At 28.3% G+C, this 25846-nt stretch overlaps 1 protein-coding gene across 5 annotated transcripts in view; it reads right to left on the reverse strand.

Moving 5' to 3' along the window:
• LOC136969588 (neuroglian-like) overlaps positions 1-25846 on the reverse strand; it is a 146973-nt gene that overhangs the window by 8901 nt on the left and 112226 nt on the right. The window contains exons 17-23 of one of the 5 annotated variants that reach the window (XM_067263824.1): positions 25306-25492; positions 24822-24944; positions 22630-22818; positions 19497-19628; positions 17604-17762; positions 14179-14230; positions 14041-14089 (exon numbers count right to left, since the gene is read on the reverse strand). In XM_067263824.1, coding sequence (XP_067119925.1) covers positions 14056-14089; positions 14179-14230; positions 17604-17762; positions 19497-19628; positions 22630-22818; positions 24822-24944; positions 25306-25492 — 876 coding nt within the window. In that variant the 3' untranslated portion in view covers positions 14041-14055. Of the gene's footprint in view, positions 1-12836; positions 13104-13596; positions 13721-14040; positions 14090-14178; positions 14231-17342; positions 17507-17603; positions 17763-19496; positions 19629-22629; positions 22819-24821; positions 24945-25305; positions 25493-25846 lie in introns of those variants that run through there. The other 4 variants (XM_067263839.1, XM_067263832.1, XM_067263848.1 and 1 more) reach the window with 4 other exon arrangements.

Consider the following 25846-nt stretch of genomic DNA (forward strand, 5'->3'; position numbering starts at 1 on the left):
CCGGAACAAGCTCCACTCCAGGAGTCCCCTCCGGATCCCGTCCTGGTCTCCTTATTTAAATGTCCAGCCTGTTACGACTACATGGAACCCCTACATTTCAATGTCCAGCAGGACATACAATCTATACAATTTATATACAATTTAAATACAATTTATTATTCATCCATGTTAATCACCTATGTCATAATCAATTTATTGTAGTGTCATTTATCTATATATATATATATGCCTTTTTTTCTATTTGATCTGTTTGACAATTAACGCAAAAACTGATCTGTCGCGAACGAAAATGTTATTCGACAGCAGTCGACAAGGTCCGGTCGAGGAGAAAGAAAATAGGACCACTACCGCCGGAAAGGTGGAGATCGAACTGACAGTCCGAGCTGCCAGGTAAAATGTTGCTAATCTCAGAACAGCATTTTTAAATGGCGGAGAGCCCCGTGAAGATACTAAAATCGCGTAAGAATTTCGATTGTTTACAAAATTGCTATGTCCGGGAATTTCGGAGGTTCAAGCGGATCGAGAACACGTGTCGGGGCAGTAGACTCGTTGACTGGACCGAAGTAAAACATTTGTTCTAAAACAAATGCGACACTGTAATGAACGACAGAGGAGAATGTCCACCAAGTGAGAGAGGGGCTTTGTCAGGTGCTCGTATATAAGAATCGGGATGTACACAATCAAGAAAAGACAGGAGAGACTTATGGTCAAAGACAGCTGTTAGATCACGTGAGCCCGGGACTGTCTCTGAGGGGGAGGATAGGCGGACACAGAACATCTGGCCGATCGGTCAAGCCAGATGTCCAAGAAAGGGGGGCAAACAGTATAAATTATGAGCGTAGTTGTCAACATTCGGGCGCCATCCCCGGCCAGACTTGGTTTCCGTCTAGCTTAGAAACAGACGAATGACCAATCGGGGAAAGGGACCCAAGACCAATCGAGAGGGGAAGATTCGAGGGAAAATCGCATAAAAATCCCCGAACCAAGGTTGAGAAAGGAGAAGACGAAGCTTTCCACCTGCCTGCAAGTCGTAACGTCACCAGCCGCCAATGTTCCCTCTAATTTTTTTTGTAGATGAGCGGAACATATACTTCTCTGAGCAAAAAACAATTTTTGCTGAGCAGATTCTGAGCATATATATATAAAATCTTATTTTTCCTATAAAAATTAAAATAATTAATTATAAAGTGGAGATTAAAATTCATTTTAAAACATACTTCCGCACAACATATTATCTTTTGTCAATGATTTAATGTATTTAATCGAAATATACGTAACAATAACCATGTTGCAGACAGAATGAGGAATAGGTAAACAACAATTCAAATCAGTGTGCATGCTCTCGTGCGCGGCAACGATTTGAGCAGTGCGTGGCCGTGCAGCCGCGCAGCTTAGAGAGAACATTGCCAGCCGCCCACTCCCTACGCCGACGTCCGCCGCCGGTTCTACGGACTCTTCTTCCCCGCTGCCCCGGGGCTTTATCATCTCGCAACCGGAACTCCTCGCCCGACAGACGATCTAGATCGCACCGCGTATCATTCTTTTGTAAGTTCGCTTTGTTAGAATAAACGGTTATTGTAAGACACTTGTCATCTTTGCCTCTGCCGCCACCACCCACATACGACCACATACGACTGGTGTCCCTAGGCCAGGCGTGGCCAACAGTTTTTGCCCCCGGGCCGAATTGGAAAGAAAAAACTTTTTTCACGGGCCGAACGAAATATTAAAATTAAAAAATGTTAAATACAAAAACGATTCATTTAAGTAAATAAATGTTTAAATATATTAGTATTATATTTCTAGCAAAGCACGCGAATTACTAAGTTAAAAATCTACATACATCAAAGAACACCGGGGATGTAACAACACTTTCTGGAACCTTTTACCGGTGTTAGACGCAAAACGAAAAAGTTAAGTAGCTAATATTGAAAGGTTAATCGCGGGCCGCATAAATTCATTAAGCGGGCCGTATCTTGGCCATGCCTGCCCTAGGCTTTTCCCGACGCGCAATTAAGTTATTGCCCCTAAATGTCGGCAACTTACAAAATGTAAAATAGTCCAATTGCTAATAGCCAAAAAATATGGTTTAACTAGAGACCAGATTATTCTCATGTTTTGAGATATGTTTAGACACAGTGGCAAATCCAGAAGAACCCAAATTTTAGATGAAATATTGCACAAAATTTTAATATTTATAAAATTAATGGTGTCATTGGTGACCCCTGCATCCACTAAATGTGGGCTTATTCAAGTCTACGGGGCTATTCAAATCTGTGGGTTTATTTCTAGTTTTTGTCTCTTCTGCTTTGTTAAGCAGAAGGGACAAAAACTAGAAATAAACAATTCCTGTGGGTGGTGGTCACAGGGACTGTTAAATAAAAAATATTAATAATTGATCTAGTACAGGGATTCCCAATTTGTGGATAAAATTTGGGATTCTGCAATAAAATCCATTGAGTCTAGTGTTATATGAATGTGCCAATGCAGATGTGGGACTTAAGGTGTAACTGTTGTAGTCTTGGAGTGAGTCCTCTTATGACATCCTATACATGCGCTAGAATTATTTATAGCTGTTTTGGGGATAGTATATGAGGTAGTATTACAAGGAACGGGATGATAGTTGAAAAGTACAGAAATAGCGTTACATAATTTAGTGATGATCCCTAATTACAATTTTGAATAGGTTATAGTAATCCGTAGCTTAGGTTTATCCGAGTCCCATTTTATAAGTGTGTTTTAAATGCGATTGGGATGCGTTTATTCAACCCCGTGGGTCTAACTGAATATGTACTGTACAGTATTATGTAATTAGTTTACTTTAATAACTGTAGCAATAATTAAAAAATATCATTTTTAATAAAAGTTTTTTTTTTAATTTGATATATGTTTTTCATATATTATAAGATCAATTGTAAAATGAAGACTTCATAAGTTCTCTGCACACTATGCTTTGTAATATACCGATATTATGATTAAATTCAAGTCGTTAGGCAAGAGCATTCAATTCAATGTCATATTAATTCAGCATTCCATTGTTTCTAATAACCAAATCCCTCTGATCCCTCTTCCTAACAAATATCCCTGACATAAAAAAGGAGATCACTGATCTGCATTACTTCAAAGGGGATAGATACACCGATCTGCATTACTTCAGTACTCTATATTCACAATATTTTCGTAGGAATAATAATTAAACACCAACTATATAAGTGATCTAGAATGTATGTAGCCTATAATAGTGGATTTATGCAATTTGTATATTGGAAATATTCATTTAATTTCATTTTCAAAATTTAAATATAAGACACTGGTTTTTTTTATGATAAAATTATTTTTCATTGCAATCACTAAAGTTAAATTAAATTAAAAATTAAATTATTCACTGCACATATATGTTGTAAAATTGTTGCTTAGCCTATACGGTACAGTATGTTAACCAATACTTTTACTTAAAAAAAATCATATTTTATTTGTTTGTTAAATTATGGCAACGCAACACTTGAGCGATCTGCCTGGGGGATGCTTCCAAGGGAAATTGGCCCCTATTCAGGTATTACAGATGTGGAGAAAACCTGGAAAACTCCACGTTGCCAGCCCGTCCGAGCGAAACATGAACCCACGACCGAACTCCCAGTGTTCAGGGTACGAAGACTGCTTGGCCAGTGGTGGTGGACCTATTTTATTCGTAAAACTTAGTTATTTATATAATGTACAAGCAAAGGATTTTTAATCTTCATCCGGAAACAAATTCCACAATTTTAAGTAGGCTAATTACTGTAATTTTAGGTCATAGCTTAATAAAACGTTTCACAAACAGCAAGAACTTATAGTAACAAGTACGAGAGAGATTATTTTATAGAAAGAAAGGAAATGTTTATCGAATGTTTAAGGAAATGTTTATCGAAAAGGGTGGGAAAAGGATTATCGAAATAACATCCTTTTCGAAAAACATTTCCTTTTGTATGAAACCATAACATCTGCTAATTAATACTGTATACAGCATCAGAGTGTGAAGCAGGCCTTGTCGCATTCATTATAATTAAATGTCAGTATTATTTTGATCAAACTGGTAAAAGATTATAATTTTCTTATAATTAATAATAATTTTCTTTTATTACAGTTTATCTAATTAACTTTTATACAGCGCCGGATCCAATAGGTGCGAGGCCCGATTGAATTTTTTTTGCGGGGCTCCTCAAACTTTAGATAACAAAATTAATTAACTGTTAATTTACATATTGAAATATGTTGTTTTATTTTTAATAATAATATACCTAGATATTTATTTTTGTAACATGTACTATTTTTAAATATATAAATTTTGACGTGATGCGGGGCCCCTTCAAGCGCGGGGCCCGATTGGCACCAATTGCTCCAATCGCATAAAATCCGGCCCTGCTTTTATATTAGTACAGTGAAACCTGGTTAACTCGAATCGGTCGGAAAAAAATTCGGACTTCCAAGTTATGGAGGTTCGGCTGAACATTGATATTTTGTGCATGGGTTTATCGGTGACCCTTAAACTATCCATACGATATTTTCGTGACTCTTGTTACGTAGAATCGTCGCGTCAATGTAAACCTCTCGATATTATCCAGAAACTCGAAAATACTTAACTGTATGGGGTAAATACGCTACCAAGAAATTCTTTCTCGAGTGATTGATCAGTTCATTCCTAAGTGTTTTTAATTGCGATATTTAGCGCCCACAATCCATATGCTTATTATTTTTTATCACAAAAAACCAATACGACTGTTATACTTTTAATATTTTGCAGTGAAGGTTAAAATTTTTACGTTGGAATGGAATCACTTTTTAAATTAATTTATCCATTTACTTATTATGTCAGCTAGTTGGAGAAATTCGTCAGCAATGAAATAAAAAAAAAAAAAAACACAATTGTTCGAAAAAAGCAGGTTCGAAAGGCACTAACAGTAAGTAGGTCATGCATGCTCCCAACCCGCATAACACAATATTTTTAGTCGTATGTGGTTTCTGCTCTTTATAGAAAATTTTTGATTAGTTTATTCGATAGATAAATATTAATTATTTTATTTAAACTCTCCAGAATTTTAATTTTTCGTTATGAAAATACTGTACCAAAACCTCATTCGAATTAGCCAGTTTGATTTATCATGTAAATCCCTATGCTGGATGATCAGGGGAAGAAAATGGCTTTGAGTTAACCAGGTTCCACTGTATTTTCATTCGTTTTTACCTTATTTGAAAGATTTTTTTTAAATCTACTAAGCCGGTTATATCTTAACAGATTTTTAAAATTAAAGCTCAGTCCATATCTATAAACACTCCCTTTTTAAATTTGCATTATAAATCTATGAACACAAATATTCATTATCGAAACGGAATTCGAACTCCAGGGGAGGTTTATTCTTAACTAGTTGCGGTATCCAATGGTAACAGAGAGCACGTTGCAAATTCAAAGTCACAATACACGTAAATATACTCTCGTGTACTTAAACACGATTTGCTGTTCGAATGTTTTGAAATTGGCAATTAAATCTTTTTCGGATCCACTTGATGAATTTATCAAAAGTTTTAAATAAGAGATACTGCAGTAGCGTTACTATATATTTTCAAATAGAAAAAAAAAAAAAACCACAGAATTCAGCTATTGCATGAATGACTTTATATAAATACTTTTATATAAAGACACTTACATAAATTTGTATAAATCCTGACAGTTGACACTTTCCTATATATATGAGCTGCTCATCGGCCAAATCGATTAACCCCACAAAACAAAAAGTACAGAAATTGATAATATATGTTATTTTCTAAAATTCCTTTTAAAACTAACTTTAAATAAACACTGTAGGCCTATAATGTATTTTTATATGTCGTTACATTACAGCTACACTTTAATGTAACAACATATAAAAAAAGCAATGCAAACAATGTAAAACTAACAATTATTCTAAAGATATACCAATGGAGTTAATCGATTTGGCCTGTGAATGGTTCTTATACGCAGGCTATACTTATTGATATACAAATAGTAAGAAATATAGGCCTAGACATTTATAGTATACGCATAAGTGTAGAGTCGAGTCTGCTTAAGAAAGCACCTTCTGGATCACTGCATGGTGCTCCCTTATCCGAAAAACATGCTCATCCAGGGGTTCATGGTATTCGAATCTCTCCAACCCTTCATACTTTAGGAACTCTAGATAACTTAATATATCTATAAACGTTAAAATTCATTATTACATAAGTTTACTGTTTCATTTAGTTCCCACTCTTACATCATAAATTTTATCGTTTTATGGAATAATCGAATGGGTTTACAGTGTATTTGCCAGTCAAATTACTTTCGTCTCATTCTTGAAATATAGTAGGAAACCTAACTGAAAATGTGAACAACCTTTCTCCAAAGTTTCTGAAAGCTCTGTAATGGGTCACACGGTATAAAAATAAGTACAGTACTATAAGAATAAAGTTATTTTCTATCAAATTTTATTACCACAACTCACGATGGTGCAATAGTTCATTTTCATATTCATGCAATAAGCGACTTAAGAATTTAGTTAAGAAGTCCATAATTTTCTTTTAGATACGATTAGCCTATTCGCATCTTTTAATCATCTCGATCTGGTAAAATGCCTCATAGTCGATAAAATTTTCGTCTAAATATTTTTCACTATGCCCAAATGAAACAGTACATCTGTACGGGAAACAGATTTGCTGATTTGTAAACAATTTCCGTTTCGTCTTCATCTTCCTCCAATCGTTTTCTTTTAACCATATCATGTATTTCACCAAATCTCCACAAATACTGTAATGACAAAGCCTTTTGTCACCATGCCTCGGATGACGACGTTCCTTGAGATTAAAAATAGGCACTTACGACTCTTCCTTGAAATAATGCATCCCTACTTCTTGTTGTGTCCGTAAAATAAACGATTACTTGTCAACTTTATTATAATATAAACGTAACTGTGTGATAATACAACGTAACGTTGTGCCTCCAGGTCTAAGTGCTACTACAGCTAACGCACGACTGACCGAAGACAAAGGTCAGAGGTGCGGAGTCGCCTAACTAGGTCAAGGGGCAATTTGGTGTGGGTTATCCCCTGGAGATTTACATACATAATACTTCTGCTCTAAAAAATGCCGCCCACGTGACACTCGTTTAAACGAACAACTCTACTATCCGATGCTTTGTTAATGGGAGTCCCACTAATGTGAAATATAGGAGAGAAAATCGGGGATGTGGGGGGAGTGTTCTCCAGCGAATTGCTCCCTTATCCGATGCTCCGTTAAATGGATTCGACTGTATTTATGCTTTTAAATGTAAAATATGCATTATAATATTTTTAAAAAATTCATTTTTCATCGAAACTTACAATCATTTGATTTGAGTCGCGTAATTGTCATACACAGTATTATGACATTATAATATTCTTCACCAATTTAATGTCATATTCGGAAAAAAAAACATTCAGAAATTAAAAATATAACATTGAATACTTTTTTACCGATTCGCCTTTAAAAAACACAATTTATTAATAAATACGTTTTACTTATTACCAATAATAGCAATTAAGAAAGCAATTTAAAATTAATAACATAAATTTAGAGTTATCTACAAATAGCTTCTAATGTGTTACAGAATAAATAAAGCTAGTGTACTAATAACTATTTACTACTAATTTAATTCAACTTCTTAATTAAAATCTTTTCTAATTATAACGCTAGAATAATGAGTGATGGACGTTTATGAACATTTTGGTGTATAACTAAACTAAATTTATAGCCTACTTGCTAACTGGTGTTTAACCTAGAACAGTATTTCTCAGCATTTTTAAGCCCAAGGACCAGTAAAATGTCTGAAAAATTCTACATACCACTGAGTAATGTAGGTCTAATTTTTGTTAAACCTATGTGGGAGTATTACAGTACCTAGATTTGGGACATACTGTGCCATTTATAACGTAATAAATCTAATAGTATGTTTTGAGTACATGTGAAAACATAATTAAATTGGAAGTAAACTGTTAAAAGTGAATCATCGTTGAAAAAGGTTTTAATTTTCATTAATTTTAAGTCTGCCTTTGGACCACCTGTCTCATCGAGGACTGTGATATCACGCTGACCTATCCTTTTCAATGGATAAAATCCTTTATACATTTGAAGAGGATAAAGGAATATTGAAGAAATCTTTGAAGGAGTGATGAATGTTGTCAAAATAATAAAACTGACAGGCTTAAGTATATTAATATAAGCTATTCATAAATTCACTATCCATATTAAAATATTGAAATGACAAATGTTTAATAGGAAAATATTTACTGAACAGCAATATTTGAATAGTATTGTTTAGATTTTAATTTTTTTAGTTATTTCAAATTAATTTGAAATTTTATAAATGTACTAATTCTGGTTCTTATAAATGCCAAGTTTTAAAATTCTTTATTAAATCTTAAAATTTTGATAAAATTAATTTATTCATTTTATAATTTACTAAATGATTAAGGAACTATAAATCATCATTTACAGTTCTTTAAAGTTGATGTTTCAAATCAATAACTCATAAATATATAAAGAATTCTCCTTCTCTGTTACATGAATTTTAACGAATTACATTATATTCTCCATTATACAAATGAATTTTTAAGTTATTTTGAATTTCAATTTTGCTCATTTGAAAGTTAAAATATGTTAATTTTTTTTTCTTTCGTACATTGGAAGATTTCCATATTAATTCGACTGAAAATTATTGTTTTTCGAAAGAATTTGCATTAGAATCTCTCAGTATGCTACACTGAGCAGATATAATCAGAAACAATATTCATTAGAAATGACTTTTCTTTTGTAAATTTGACGAATTTTTCAAATTTAAACTTAATTTCACTCCAAATGTTTAATTCTTAAATACAGTAATACTCCGAGTTACGTAGCGACTTACGTAAATTTGCAGTTACGTAAAACGTAACTGTCAAAAATTGGAAAAAATCTGAATAACGTGTAATTTTACAAAGAATTATTCTATTTTGAAATATTCATCCATTCATTCTCTCTTCCTTTCTTTCTTTCGCACTGTACCGATTTATTACTTTATTGCTCTGCTAATCATTTAATTTTCGGTCTAATTGTAAGCACGTACAGGGCACTCTTTTATCGTAAATTCTTTTATACAAAAGATAATAAATAATATATGTACAGTACACATATAATAATAAATACAGTATTGAGTTATTAATTACGTAGTTACACTTAAGAAATTTACAAATTCGACTTACATAAAATTCAAGTTACATAAAGGCCTACGGTCTGTATTACTTAAGTAACTCGGAGTATTATTGTAACGATTAATTTAAGAATAACGAAATTTCAAATTAAACCAATTCGGATTGACTAAAATTCATCCACGGTTGATATAAATTAATTTGAAAAGCACTTATACAGACTCATCTGGAAAAATTGTCAAATGCATACTTTAAGAGTAATTTACACGATACTGTTGTTCACAAGACATTTATCGCTTGTGTTTTGAATTTTGAAATAAAATTTATTCTTTTACATTCCAATTTTTAACTTATAAAATCATTTTTCCAAATTTATCGTTATTTACTCCAGACATAGGAAATCTGCAATCTTTTGTGGATTTATGACTTCAGCGGCCCAATAAAATATAGAGCAAATTTAATTTTGGGTCATGAAATTACATTTACTGTTACTTTTTCAGTATAAACGTCTATCGAAATATATTCAGAATATATGCACAAAAAATATAACACTTATGTAACCTGCAATAAAACCTGAAATTGAGTACGGTCTTCGGAATAAAAAATGTTCCCAAAGATTTAGCCAGTTATCAATATAATAGAGTTTCGGAAACTCGACATTCTGTAAAAATTGTTCAAGAAAAAGTTATCTAATTTCTTCCTTTATAACAAACATCGGAATCAACTGTCATCGTTATTTACTGGCGACACTTGAAAATAGCATAAATTTCACACGTTAACAATGCACATAACTCTTTTCCAAGGTGCCACTGAAAAACGACATGAGGAGAATGTCACTAACTCGAAAGTAACCAGTAGATAGCCAATATTATTTTTAAATTAAAAATTTTTTAACAGCAATTAGAAATAGTCACTATTGGTACATAGTTAGTACGTATATGAACTTTCACATATAATATCTTTACAAAACTTCCACTATATCATCATACGGTAAAACTCATCAACTTCTGTCTGCATTAATCGCTTGTCCATTAGGTCATATGAATTTTATGGCTGTTGTCAAATTTGAGAAAGGAATTTAGATTCATTAGTGATAAGAAAATTAGATAGTACCTCGTTTGTCAACAGGATAATCACAGGTATTAAAATTATATCGTTAACATTTAATGTCTCCAGTCCTTGCAGAGTACTGTACTTTATTAGCTGCTATTTTGATAACTATATTATAATATAAGTTATCAAAATAGCAGCTAATAAAACGATATTATAAAATAATTCTCATTTATGAGTATTGCCGTTTAAAAAATCAAATATTTGTCATGAATTATTTTGAATTCAAAGATACTATATTATTAAAATAATACTAGATCAGAAAAAAACTCTAGAGATGAGATCAGGAGAGCAAGAAGATTATGGAATAGGGTCATTGTAGTCTATCCATCAACAATAAACTTGTCTAAGAATTTGAGCATGTGTAGCAACTTTTTGAACTGCTGTATTTGCTACAAAACAAAACTGTCTTGTGATGTCTATAGTTTTGATATCTTAATCTGATCAATAAATTGTAGCTAATGTTTATATACTTCAGTATTTTAATCATAAATTGAATTTAATGCAAAAACTTCTATGAACATGTAATGGTTTTGAATAATAAACATATATAATGACTCATGATATAAAGAAAACAGTAATGCAAATTTAAAGTATGAAGGTATAAGGTCTAACTTTAGTTTGTATACAAGGTATCCATCTGAGAGTAAAGAAAGATGCCAGAATCTCTGTATTACTGACCTATTCCATCAACTTTAATATATATGAATGAAGATAAAAATAAAGACCCAGGTTGCAAAACTTCATGTACAAGATCAGTTGTGGCAGTGGTGAGGGACGTATATATACGTTAAATTCTTTTGGGGGTATCACCAGAATCTAGCCAAAAACTACCGCAAAAAAAATTCACATAAAAAATGAATTATGTAACAATAAAAAAAGACTTTTCTTTACTAGACATAACTGTTTACAAATACTTTTTCTAAAACGGAAATGAGAAAAATTGCGTGAAAAAATACTTTAAAAAATTTTTCGGGTATATTCTCCACTACTAAGGGGTAGAAACCATACCTGACTCTCCCACTGCTGAAAGGTTTAATATATATGAATGAAGATAAAAATAAAGACCCAGGTTGCAAAACTTCATGTACAAGATCAGTTTTCATTTCAAGTTTTCTAAATATAACATACAAATTCCAAAAATATTTATCCCAATAAAAAATATCAAATTCTTCTATTTAAACTGATTGAAACATTATCCAATTACAAGGAACATTACTGAGTTAATAAAATTTAAAAACAATTGAAAACATTAACATTTCAGATTTACACATTTTAGACCATCTTATAAAATAATTTTCAAATTAAAATTTAAAAAGTTATATAAACTCAAACTAATTCAAATTTATTTCATGAATATTTACTGAAAAAAATTTGTAAATTTTTGGAAATAAAGAATGATTTTAATTGAATGTAATCTCACATTATATGAATATGATTTTTAAACTACAAAATTCAAATTTTTCCATGATTGTACAATTACATACAATTACACAAACAGAATATTCTAATGTTTAGACCAGGCCTCGGCAACCTGTGACTCATTTCAAGTGACCCATTTGAAATGAGCCCACATAAATTCAAGACATTGTGGAAAGATTTGGAAAACTCAGATTATGATCTTTCCATGATATCAATGTGTTGGGCTTCACATCCTACAAAGTTTTCATCTCTGAAAAAAAATGTGCTTTGCCATTTTGTTGGCATTTGGTTCAACTTATAAATGTGAGCAAATATTTTCATGCATGAAATTTATTTTAAGTAAGAACAGGAGCAGCTTAACTACCGAAAATTCAGATGGTTGTATTTGTCTTAAAATGACAAACTATAAGCCAGACTTGACTAAACTGAGGTCTCAAGTTCAGCATCAGGGGAGCCATTGATGTCCAAGAGAAAAATAAAATTCATTCAGTTATGTTTGTTTTTATAATAATTTTAATTTTAATTTTTATGTTTTAAAGTTTAAAGCGTATTGTAATTATTTTTTCAATAAAATTTATCTTATTATTCACCAAAAAAGACTGTTTTAAAATGAAAATACCACTGACCCGAAACGTCTTCTTAATACACACATTTCGTTATTTTGACCCACAGCGAAAAAAGGTTGCCGACCCCTGGTTTAGACTTTTTAAGTTTTGGTAAAAATTACATACTAAATGAGCCTAAATTTTCTTTAAAATCATATGTCAATAAGTAATATTCAAAATATTAAGCCATCTTTTTCAAATTAACAGTTTTTGATATATTAAAATGATTATAATATATTAAAAAGTAATTGTAGTAAATATTTTTTTTTCTGTTGAAATACTTTAACTAGAAATTAAGAACAGTAATATTTTTTTAATAAATAAATTATTGTTATTCTTTTATAGAGAATCAATTTTCAATTTTATGCTCTTTGTAAAATAAAGATTTTAAAAAAACTTAAACTTACATAAAAATTTCCTAAATTAAGATAAAAAGATTTAAATAAATCATTACTTATAAAAACTGTATATAATATACATATTGATATAATACTTGTGTTATTTTTAAAAAAATTATGTTTATTTGTCAACTAAAGCATTTCAATATACAAAATTATATAAACGCAACAAAAATAAAAAAAATTATACAATGCTACAGACTAATTGTCAATTAATAAAATCTTTTACTGCAAATTACAATATAAATTTTCTCAAGCATTTACATGTATAAAAAAAAAACAAGCAAAGCAAACAAAATAATTTCATTTTTAAGTCCTGTCAAGTCAACTCAAGTTTATCCATTTTTAATTTTTGTGTCATTCTAATGAATAAAAAATATCATTATTACATTTTTTTACTTCATTAAGAAAAAATATAATTATGAAAGATGTTAACAGGAACAAACAGTCAATAAATTTGAATATATTAAAAGGGTGAAGTTACCAATCAACTGGCCATATAAATAATTGTCATAAAAATGTGTGAAACTTGGCACTATTCTGTGAATTATAATCATGTGATACAAATAACTGAAATCATTTTAAGTTATTTGTACTGCTTGTATTAATTTTACTTAACAGTTTCTTGTATCAGATGTTTTATGATCATAAAGTTTAAAATTTTGAAAATTAAACTACATTCTATTGTTTTTTATGTTCTAAGTTATTAACTGAAGAAGCCTGAACAAATTGTGAATTGTAAATAACATTTATTATTTTAAATGTAAGTAAATTAAATAGAAGTAAACTAATTCAATTAATTAATTTCCACTTCTAGATAATCAAGAGTTGACCATATTTTATGAGACTAATAATAATAAATTTATATATTAAAAATATATTTCCATTAATGATAATGTGATCTTGAAATAGACTTCATTTCTTCATTTTATAAAAATGAAAATTTCTCAACATTCCTGATAAATTTGAGTTGTTGTTCCTGTTTTAAATTATCAAATATTGATGATTAAAATATGAAATTTGTAGTTCTTTACTAATGTGGTATAAGTGATAATTATATATAAACCATATTTTTAAACTGGCATAAAAAAATACTTATTAACATATATGCAAATAAGCAACAATTAAATGTATGACTTTAAAAAAGCAATAAAAAATAAATTTTACATCATAACAAAGAATATACAATTAATATAAAAATTATAAGATGCAGTAAATATTTGTCATTATATATATTTTGCTAAATAACGATTTTAAGGTTTAAAATTCTTTTATAAAATTTTATTTAGTAACTTTTTAAATCAAATTTTATTTTTATTCTTCATCAAAAATATATTTTAAGATCCTCCTGTAAATAAAAATTTATATCAAATTGAACTTTTAATTATGTGATAATTTTTATTAAAGTAAAATTTTTAAAATATATAAAACATATACCATCTTTTCCAATCTAATTTGTCTTTCGAATTCTTATGTTCAAAGTAAATTCCTGTAGGAATTTATACAAAATGCATATTAAATTATCACTCCCTATTAATAATTATTTTTCAAATGTCATATTGGTTTAATAAATATACTAATCTATTCCTGGTTATGTGAATAGAGAAGTTAAAGCTTTTAGCAAGTTTTAAAGCCATTACAGATTATTCAAATAAAATAGATATATCAACTATGTTTGCAAAATGTAAATGTCAAAAACTAGGAAAACACCTAAAATTAATTTTATAAGAATATGAAAATATTAATTATTATATCTGTTATATATTTTAAATTTTTCAACAATATATGTATTAAAAATGAAGTAAAATCTTTCAAATAAACTTTAGAAAAACCAACTCTTATAATTTAAAAATTTTTAATAAAAAGCTAAAATAATTATAATATAAACACTATTTTTATTAAATCAATAAAAAAAAATGTCAAAAAATTTAGTATTATATTTCAATATAGTCTTATTTGCTTCTTTGCACAATTTTTAAGTTGGTTCACAAATTGGATAATGTCATCTAAAAATATTTCTAACTATTTAATAAACCATTTAAGGGATTTTTTTGATATTTAAAGATGTCAAGTATTATCAAATATTCATTTATATGAAATTTTGCTCATGATTATCTTTAACATTATTATTTTTTAATTAACATATTCTCTAGAAACTTCTTTAGAAGTACTCTAATTACAAAAAGATTTATAAATACTTTTGTTGAAGACTCAAAAATAAAAGATCAACACCTATTAAAATTTTACTTGTTTTTATATTAATAGAGAAAATACATGGAGTAATCACCAAGTTTTTCTTTTATTTGTCTGAAATGTTATTACTTTTAAACATTAAAATATATATATATATATATATATGTAATGTATTCGTATCTTTTCTGTTGAGTATGATATGAATTTAATTATTTTCTATTTCGTAATTATAATATAATAATGATGATAAAAATAAATAATAATAAAAAAAACAGGCAATGAGTTGCTCAATTTTCATGGCAATATTTTTTAAATTTTGGTGGCACCATTTGTTATCATATTTTATTTTAAAAACTTTTTATACTTGTAACTATTATAAAATGGCAAAAGGCTTAATTTTGAGGGTAGGGATGTGTTTTACAAAAAATTGTAAATGCTAGTGAGTAAAATCATCATTAAGTCCAACCCAACTAAAGATACACATGACCCCTATTACCTCCCCACTCTCCCGATCTTTAATCATCAAAATTTAATAGCATAAACTCCCTTAATAAACAAACCTCCATGCAAAATTTCAGAAATTTTTGAAAAAAAGCACAAGAGTTATTAAGCTTCAAACACTGTGAACAAAATCATGCCCTACACACACTAACATCCATACATACAGAAATGACCCCTGAATTGTTTTGCATTTCTCAATGTTTCAAGGTGTCCTGAGCCCAAAAAATGTAAAATTCTGGGGGGCTTATTTTTTGCCAGATTGCCATACTTTCCTTCTGTTATAATAGCCAGGAAAGTAAAAAAGGTAGCTTGTTTATTTACTATCACTAGCTAGATGACTAGCTAGTCAGGACAATAAAAGCATCAATCTTATACAATAATTTTCATGACTGGTTTGATTTAAATACGTCAAATTCCATTCCTTAACATTTGGTCAAACTCTTGACAGATAAGCAAAAAAATATTTTTAATTCATGTAGACTGAAAAGAATTTAAAATAATTTATAAATATTACTTTATGTTGAGTGAAGATTTTGCCTAATTCTCAGAGCAAAAATCTAACCTGGGAGAACTTTTATTCTATTTGTTTTAAATAATGATATTTTTTAAAAATTTACAATTCTTTTCATAGCATTTGGAATAACAGTAAAGCAGATTGACATGAAATTCAATAATATTCTACATTTAATAATATTATATTTTATTATATAGATTTATAAATACTTTTATTATACAAATATTATATTTTTAAATAGAATATTTAAAAATATTATATAAAAATATAAAATTTAAAAATCCTTACAAAATTTCATCAGTAAAAACACAAATAACTATCATATATAGTATTGGATCAAATATCTAGCTTCCAGAAATCCAGAATTACCAGAAAACTGGCATTTTTTTTTAAACTGGCAAGTTTTGAATTTGACAAGCTATAGTACAGCAGATATACTACAGCTGTAGTTTGCCACGTGGCCATTATGTTTTGGTTTTCATGATGTATATATTGCATGATACCATTTCCAGTGTGACTGCTGATATATGGTGTGTTAAAAACAGTTTCGTTATTTACTTTCCATTCTTTATTAAATTATAAATATATATTTAGCTTATGTCCAGAAAAATCTCGAAATCTGGACCACTTACAGTTCTAAGGTTGCCAGATATTTCGTCTAGTACTGTAATATTTTATAGCTTTCTTGTAAAAAAATGGCATTAGTTTTATTTTTTGAATCAGCACAATATATATTCTATTTTGCTTTAATGAAAATGCAGAATATTACAGAACAAAAATATGCATATCATAGTTCTTCAAATAAATTTTTGCATTAAATAGAACAAAATAAACTTTGTGTTATGGCTAGAAATGACAGGAAAAACAAAACTTCATTAAAAACCAAATTCTGTTAACCTGATGCCAATTTTTAAAATATGGAAACTGTTGAAATTACATACTTGAATTTTATTTTACTTAAAATGTTAAATATTACTATAATAAAATCGGTTTTAGTCATGAAATTTTCATATTAAAATAATTTTGTTCTCAATTCTTTCTTCGCAATTTGGAATAATTATAATAAAAATGAATAATACAATATTCAATGAGAATAACTGTTATGATTTCATTTCTATAACTTCATTCAAACTACCCATATATTTTATAAAATTTACATAATTCAGTTCTAAATTATTTCCAAAAAAATTAATATTATGTGTAACTATTGCTATATATTTATTATAATGAAATTAATAAAAAGTTGTCAATTTATTATTTATTACAATATAAAAATAAATTTTAGTGATAACTTTTGCAGTATGTTATTCAGATTATTACAAAAAAATGGATAAAATATGTTGACAAAATAATTAATATTTTCTCCTTAGTTATAGATGAATATAAAAAATACATTTATTCGTATAAAAAATGCAATTTCTTTAAAGTTTCTAACATAATATAATTCTTAAACAGTGGTATTAGAAGCTTCTATCACAATACATCAATTCCAATTTTCTTGGCAGAAATTGGAAGCTGATTTTGTTTCATCCATTAAAATAAAATTTCCTGTTTATCCTATTATAAAATCATTAATATTCATAACAATGAAAATCTATATTATTAGTATATCTATACATATTATACTATTCATAAGTATTTTAAATAAAATTACCAAGTCCTCCGGTTTCAATTTCTTCTATTTTGCTAGCAGTTTGAAAGCCTCCATCTACAGCAATTACTTTTAATTCATATAAAGATCCTAATTCTAATCCATGTATAGTCACTGAGTCTTGATTTTCTTCAATTGCAGTACTTTCCCATTGTGTATCACCTACAAATTTTATTATCATTTATTAGTCACTAATCATTTAAACAAATACACATAATCAAATAATAATATCATACAATTTCCAATATCAAATTAAGTTTTTCATATACACAACACATCAATACCAGCACACTTGAAATTAAGAAATATTTACTAATGGTTTCACCTGTTTATAAATACTTGGGAGTCAATTGAAATCTATAGGGCACTTATGAATGGAGTAGGAATTAATTTCAAAGAATGGACACACTATCCACAGTGTCACATGCTTTCTTTGAACTTTCATAAAGTTTTCTCATATACAACTCACTAGGCCAAGTGGATACAATTTAAATTAAATTAGTTATTTGTGTGAAAATAATTGTTTGGAGAATTATTTTAACTCCTTTTATAAGTTACTAAGAAAATTATCTTAAACTAAATACATAATTTTTTTTGGGAAATAATTTAAATCATTTTATAATGTATATGAAAAATAATTTTAAACTGTAGACACACTTTGTTCCAGAAATAATTTTAAATTGAACTTGTAAATCATTCGTAAAAACACATTCAATTTTACTGTAGCCATTTTGTTCCGTGTTATATATCTGAAGATGTCTGTTATAAATGGATGAAACTGTTAGTAAATATTTCTTAATTTCGAGTATACTGGTATTGGTATGTTATGTATGTGTATTCTATCCTAGGACTAGAGAGTTATTGATTAAGTTGAATTATTTAAAAAATACTAAAATTTTAAAAGAAATCATAGAAAATGTATACAGTAATTTAATTAATAAAAATAATAACTGTCAACTAGACACACATAATAGCTATAACAACAAAAATTCAGTAATATTTTATTAAGAACAAACATTTTTGTCATTTTCATTCATTCATTCCATTTCTAGAATCTAATGGCTGAAAAAAATGTTCTCTCATAGCAAATCATTGCTGGATTTTAATGTTTTTCTTACTATAATAGTTTAATTACTGTAATATTTAAATTTCATTTATTACTTATTATGCATAAATTTCATATGTAAATGATCTTCAAGATTAAAAATACAAAAGAAAAAATTTATATTATAAATTTTAAGGCATGATTGGATTATTTGAATTTGTCTTCTTCATTTGTATCAGTTTGTTTATTAATTGAATCAACAAATCTTATAAAATATTCTTTCAGAACTGAAAAATTCAAAAGCAAATTTTAAGAAAATTAAAAAATTTTGAATTTAAAATTTAAAACAAAATGCAAAACATGAATTTTCTCATTTTTCAGTGATCCAAGGCCATTCATCTACATAGGAAAATTTTGTATTATTGCTTATATTCTTTTTGCCAAAAACTTACAAAGATAATTATTATATCTTTAAGGACAAATAAAGGATATGATTGGTAATACTGTTTATACATCATTAGCACATTTGATGGCACCTGAAAATTTAAATTAGGAAGCTGCTAATATTTTGTTTGACTTAGTGAACAACAGCAAATGAAATTATAAATACTATCATTATTCATTATTCATCTGGACTATAATTTAGCAAATAATAATCTTCACAATAATCCTGTAAAATATATAATATTTTCTTCTAAAAATAACTCATTTTTCATTGAAAAAATGATAAAACAATGTTGCATTGACTTTTAATGAAATCAAACTATTATTTGTTTTACAAAAGATGGAAATATTTATTTAATTTAGAAAATGTTCTTATATAATCATTAGAGTTTAAATTGAAAATATACCTTTTTTCTTATACTGAACAAAAAAGTGACTTCCAGGATGACCATCTACTGCAGGAACCCATGTAACTCGAATGCCTGCTTTTCCTCCAACATCAGGCAACCGAGACCATACCAAGTCAGGAACATCAGGTGCTATTAAAATATTTATTTTAGTATATTGTTTTTAAATAATAATGAACTATTAACCTACACAAGAAATAGAAAAGTTTTAATATTAACAAAAAACAATGTATTAAATAAAAAGTAATTAATTTAATTTCCAATTTAAATAAAATTTATTCTTTATCTAAAAAATTTCTTTACAATAATTAAAGTTATTCTTATCAATTTTACTTACAGTAATCCCTCACTTAATTCAGTTAATATATCCCATTTAAATAGTGTATAATAATTGAATAATTTAATGAATACAAATTAATCGAATTAATTGCAAAACTTTCAAATTGTTTACTAATTTTTTGAAATAGCTTATAAACACCACACATATAATCAATATCCAGCAAAAAAAGCTACAAGAGAGCAAATATTTTTACACATGAAATAGTGTAAATAAAAAATATCGGTCTACTTTCATTCATAAAAAAACCTAACAAATTGATTTTTCTAAATGATAAGCAGAGAATGCTTAAATTAAAAATGAACTTGGCCTGTGACTACTGACAAGCATTGTAAAACTAGACCTTGAACAGGTTAATCTAATGATTTATGAATACCAATTTGTTTATCACAAAATTATTGGTGAAGACCATTATAAAAAATTAATCAAAAGACAACAATTTCATCAAATTCAAGCAAACTGTTTGACCATGCCAATTAATTTTTTCTATAGCCAAGTAATTTGTCACATTGCCATTTGAGAAATTTCACCATAAATTGAGCCAGATGACACTCTTGTTTCTTTTATGTAAACTGTCGTCCAAGTTGTTTGCTGAATGTATGCTAGTAGCTTAAAAATAATAATCTGCCCTCAAAAATAACAACACACTAATTGAATTTTTACCTGTGTTATTTGAACCTTATCAATTTATAAACGATGTTAATTCAAGAAACATGTTAACCAAGGAGTTACTGTATTTGAATTTAGTGGTATTACAATTAATTCTATAATTAATATTACAATTAATAAATTTTTTCATAGAATAATTTATTGTAATTTAAAAGATCTGTAACTGAATAATGATCTGTTTTAGAATGCAATTTGCATGTTGAGAGCACATGATTTATAAACATCGGATGAAACTTGAAAAGATTAGAAGTGTCTGGATATTTATTTGAATTAAGCACTTTCTGAACTTTTTAATCCCATCTTTTGATTATAAAATTCAATGTTCTGCAACTTTGTATAGAACAACAGTTTGTACATAACTTTTTGAATTTAACTGATCAACATTTTTATTCAAACATTTCTTTAACAAATTAAAAGATATTTTTAAATTACCAATATATAGTCTAGGGATCCAATCAGCACTTCCCTAGACTATATGTAACACCTGTCATTGAACTTAAAATAGGATAAGTACATTATCATTTAAACATATTATAATACAACCTTGTGTCAATAATCCTTCAGGAAAGTGTATAATAGGTACAACTTAAGAGAGAAGATAAAGGTTTTTATAATCTAAAATTAGTCAAAAGTCTATATTTGGAGGGTTTAACTGTCTGATGTCTTGTAATATATGATACAGATCATTGACAACGTACATACAGGTTTTGTTTTAGTTGTGTTCTGATAATGTAGGCCAATCTCTCTTCCAACCTATTTTAGAGGAACTTTATTGGCATATAAGATCAACAACTGAAAAACAATAAGTGAAACACCATGCTCCTTTGTGAATTTTAGAGTAACCAAAGAGCCTCGGAGACACCTGCCTTTCTGGAATTTTGAAGTAAAACTCCTGGAATCATAATGCCTGGAATTTAGTCAAAAGCTGTTCAAGTAAGACCTTGTGTCATTTCATTGGCTTTGATGTCAAAATGTGTATTGAGAAGTTTAAGATATTTTTCTCTAATGATAATTATAGGTATTTTCTCTTTGTCTGATAGTGAGATGATAAGACTTTTGTCTCACCAAGTTCTGACTTTCTTGAGTAAAGCATCCACTGAGGAACCAAACGCATTATTGCAAGATTTCTTTTCAAGGCCAACTGTTTAATCTCTCCAGCTAGTAGACATTTGGCTGGTTGCTGAAGATTGATAGGGAAAGTTATCGCTCCAAAGCCCGAGTACAGACTGCCTAAGATCTGCATCATCTTTTGGAATCTGCTTTTAGTTTCATGATAAGACATTTTTTTTTGGCCTTAATAAGACTGCTTAGGCACTTCGATGAGATAAGCTTTGAGAGATAGTCTGCTGGAAGACAAATTCTATGTATACTCATTGGTACTAACCCCTCCCCCATTAAGATGGTATTAGTTAAGAAAGATCAGAATTCTGAAAGTGCTTAATCCAAATAAATATCCTGACTTCTTTAACCATTTCAAGTTTCTTTCTAATGTTTATACTCATGGAATTGTCTTTTCCAGCTTTGAATTTTACATGATTTATTCTGAAAGAAATCAAATTTCTATTAATAAACACTTTCTATTTACACAATTACTTTTAAATTTAGAAATAAAAAATGTTTTTATTTTTTTAGTTGTTTATAAAATTTCATAAACTGGAATAGTTATTAAAAAATTTTAGAAGTATACAACTATATTTACTTATACAATTATATAATCTACGTAAAAGAATTATAATATTTTTATATTAAATTTTGACTTTGTTAGACAGCATCTATCCATCTATGATCTTTTTACAATAAACTTGTTTTAAATATTTGCATGTCTATAATCAAATACACTAACATTATTATTCAAAAAAAGGAAAAAAAATCAAAAGTTATATGCCTGAAATCAAATTAGATATCTTAAAAAAAACCTATAGTGATTATTACAAACATATAAAAATTAACAATATTGTTTCTTATGAGAAATATATCATACTATAAAATAAATTATAACATCCAGTCCATTTTAAGTACATTTATATTGTTTATTATGGAAAAAAGCATCCTGCTTAATGATTATAGTCATTTTTATAGTCAATACAGTGGAAACAGCTTATAAGTAACATACTTTGTCAAACTTACCACTTTCTGCTTTTTTGTTTGTTTTTGTTTCAATAAAATATGGAACACCAGCTCCTTTACTTGTTGTAGCTTGAATTGTAACACGATATTTTGTATCAGCATGAAGTCCTGCTAATTTAGCTCTAGCTTCTCTAGGATCATCAATCGGAGGAGTTCGCTCTATTTGTTGACCTAATTCAGTTCCATTTACTGAAACAGAAAAACACTTTATATCTCTCAGAACAAAAACTCTTTACAATGACTTTTAAAACAATCATATTCAAAGAATTCTTAAATTATCAAAATTATAAATCTTATTTATATATATAATAAAATATTCTCTCCATAAAGCTTAAACAATGTCAATCTTGGAATTCAACCAATAAGATTGGTTGAACTCTATGATCTGTGGTATAGAAATCTTTTTAAATCATAACTTCCACTCTTGGAAACATGCCTGCGTGGAAATATGATCCCTGAATCTTTCCACACATTTATGTACATTGAATTGTAATGGAACCATTTAAAATTAAATGAAACATACTGTTATTAAATTAAAACTAAACTAGTTAGGTTTGATGAAAGCAAAACAATTTATCTTAATATTTCAAGATCTTCAATAATTTCTCAAAACTCATATTTTCTACATCACTGCTTACATCACTGTTCTTCATCCCAACTGAAGACTTAACATTAAAAAAATATTTGATAGTCAGATTATAGCAATATAAGTCACAAAATTAATTTCTGACAAGTGTTAATTATAATAAAATATATTATTGGAATAAATAATAAACATCATGTAACTTTAATGATCAAATATGATTAAAATTTAATGAGTTATCAAAAAATTCTACAGTTACAAGATCTTACTTTTTAAATGATATTTTAAATTTAAATTTTAATGTCATAAATTTTTATTGGAATTGTAGTATTACTAAACCTTGTTTTATTTTCTTCTGCCATTCTGCATGTATATGTATATGTATGTGTATGTATATATATTTCTTTCCATTTATTCCCTGGTTAGCTCTATATACTTCTTTATTTTCATACCACCAATCAGTGTACCCTTAGAGTGCCATTGGTTACTATAACAATGACCTAACAGGGGACAAGCTTCAAATTGGTTAGGTAATGTTTCTAGGGAGCAAAAGGATATGACAAAGAGAGAAATGTTACCTTTTCAGAAGTTTATCCCAATATGTGTATGTGTGTGTGTGTGTGTGTGTGTGTGTTTTTGAGGGAGAAGAAGATCTAGACAGATGACGAGCTTAGGCAGTTGTGGAGACCAACAATGAAAAAGAAGTTGGACTAAATATGTAATCCACTTGCATCAGAAGTTGGGTCAGATATGAATGGCAAAGATTAATCAGAACTTTGAACTCAGTGATAAAACTAATTTTTTGAAGAATTAGTTCATGGATCAAAGGTAATTATTTTGATTGAGTGTGATCAACTCTCATGTAAATATTATTGTATTGTGTGTGGTGCTGCATATGTAAGACTACTGTTACATTTGTATGTACATCTATGTACAGTCATATATATGTATATTTGTGATAGATTTTTGGTTTTACATACCTATCTACATTTAGATATAATGGAACTGTATATCAACTGATTATTTGCATCTCCCCCATTTTGTTCACAAGGGAAACTACAGAATATTCATTAAAACAATTTAAAATGACAATTTAGAATAAAAATCCTTATAAAATTTATTGTGTAAAAGAACAAAGTTATGTTGATAATTAGGGGTGGCCAACAAGTCGATCGCAATTGACCGGTCGATCGCCAAGCCAATTTTGGTCGATCGCTAGCGATGTCTTGACTTAATGTATTATATTTGTAACCGAACGCAACTGTATGCATGCAGTTATGACTCGACTCATAAGCAGTGAGTGCACTTCGTACTGAAACAGTGTATAAACTTAGTATGTATTTCACACTTCCCCCTCACCACTTAGACTATGCCTATGACAACAAGTCGATCGTGACACATTTTTACGATAAAAAGTAGATCTTATGTGCACAAAAGTTGGCCACCCCTGTTGATAATAATATATTTACCTTATTATTATTATTATTAATTAATTAATTAAACTATAGTTGTCTTGAATTAAGTCTGGCACTAGTATATATGTATTATAGGAAACACTCAAACAACACCATAAAGAAAACTATATCATAATATAATGTTATATTATTACCTTCTTCATAATATATTTTATAACCAGTAAGAATGCCATTTGGTTCTAAAGGTTTCTTCCAAATAAGATAAAGTGCACTGGATCCCATTGGTATAGCATCAAAATTGGCCACAGGACCAGGAGCTAAAATTATTAAATGATTAAGATTTTTTAATTTTTGAATGTGATTATTATTATTATTATTATTATTATTATTATTATTATTATTTCTATAAAAGTAAAAATATTAAAATATATATTTTCATCTTCAAAAAATTTTTTAAAAAGTAAATAAAAAACATTCAATCTGTTCAGACTTTAAAGATGATTAACAAGAACATATAACAAAAGGAATTATTTATTCTCATTTTCATTATACAACTGACTCCATTGTATATTTTAAATTTTATTAATTTTATATTTTCATCTATTTAATATTAGAACTAAATATTATTCTATTAAAAATTACTTGAAATTTTTAAAATGCATCTAACATTTAACTTACTTCCTTCAGGAGTATTAAATTCAATAACATCTGAGGCAGGGCCATTATACATTTCATTGAAAGCTCTAACACGTACTGAATTCCGAGAAAATGGACGGAAAATAGAAACTAGTGCTTGTGTAGTATTTGCTTGCACGCTTACTTCTTGTGGTCTATGTTCACCTTCTTCTGGAGTCCACGTTTGAATCTATTTCAAATTAATTAATATAATTTAGATTTTATTTTTGTTCGCATACAATTTATTTCAGTTATTTCCTGAAATTGAAATTACTTATTATTAATTAAAACGTTTTTTATTTTAATTGTATTCGTTATAATAAAAATTATTTAAATAATAAATACAGTAGCCTCTCGTTATATTGCAAATTCAGATATATCACACTTTTTTTGGTCCCATAAATTTTTAAAGCACTCGAGTCAATAAATTTTAAATTACCAATTGTCACTGAATTTCTTTTTGCAATGAAATATGGTATTTTATTCCTACTATTGTCCTTGAAACTACCACTGAAGGCGAAACAATAAATTCATCAAGATCTAA

This window comes from Centruroides vittatus, unplaced genomic scaffold (assembly GCF_030686945.1).
Source record: "Centruroides vittatus isolate TY-2023 unplaced genomic scaffold, ASM3068694v2 contig_1035, whole genome shotgun sequence".
Lineage (NCBI taxonomy): Eukaryota > Metazoa > Arthropoda > Arachnida > Scorpiones > Buthidae > Centruroides > Centruroides vittatus.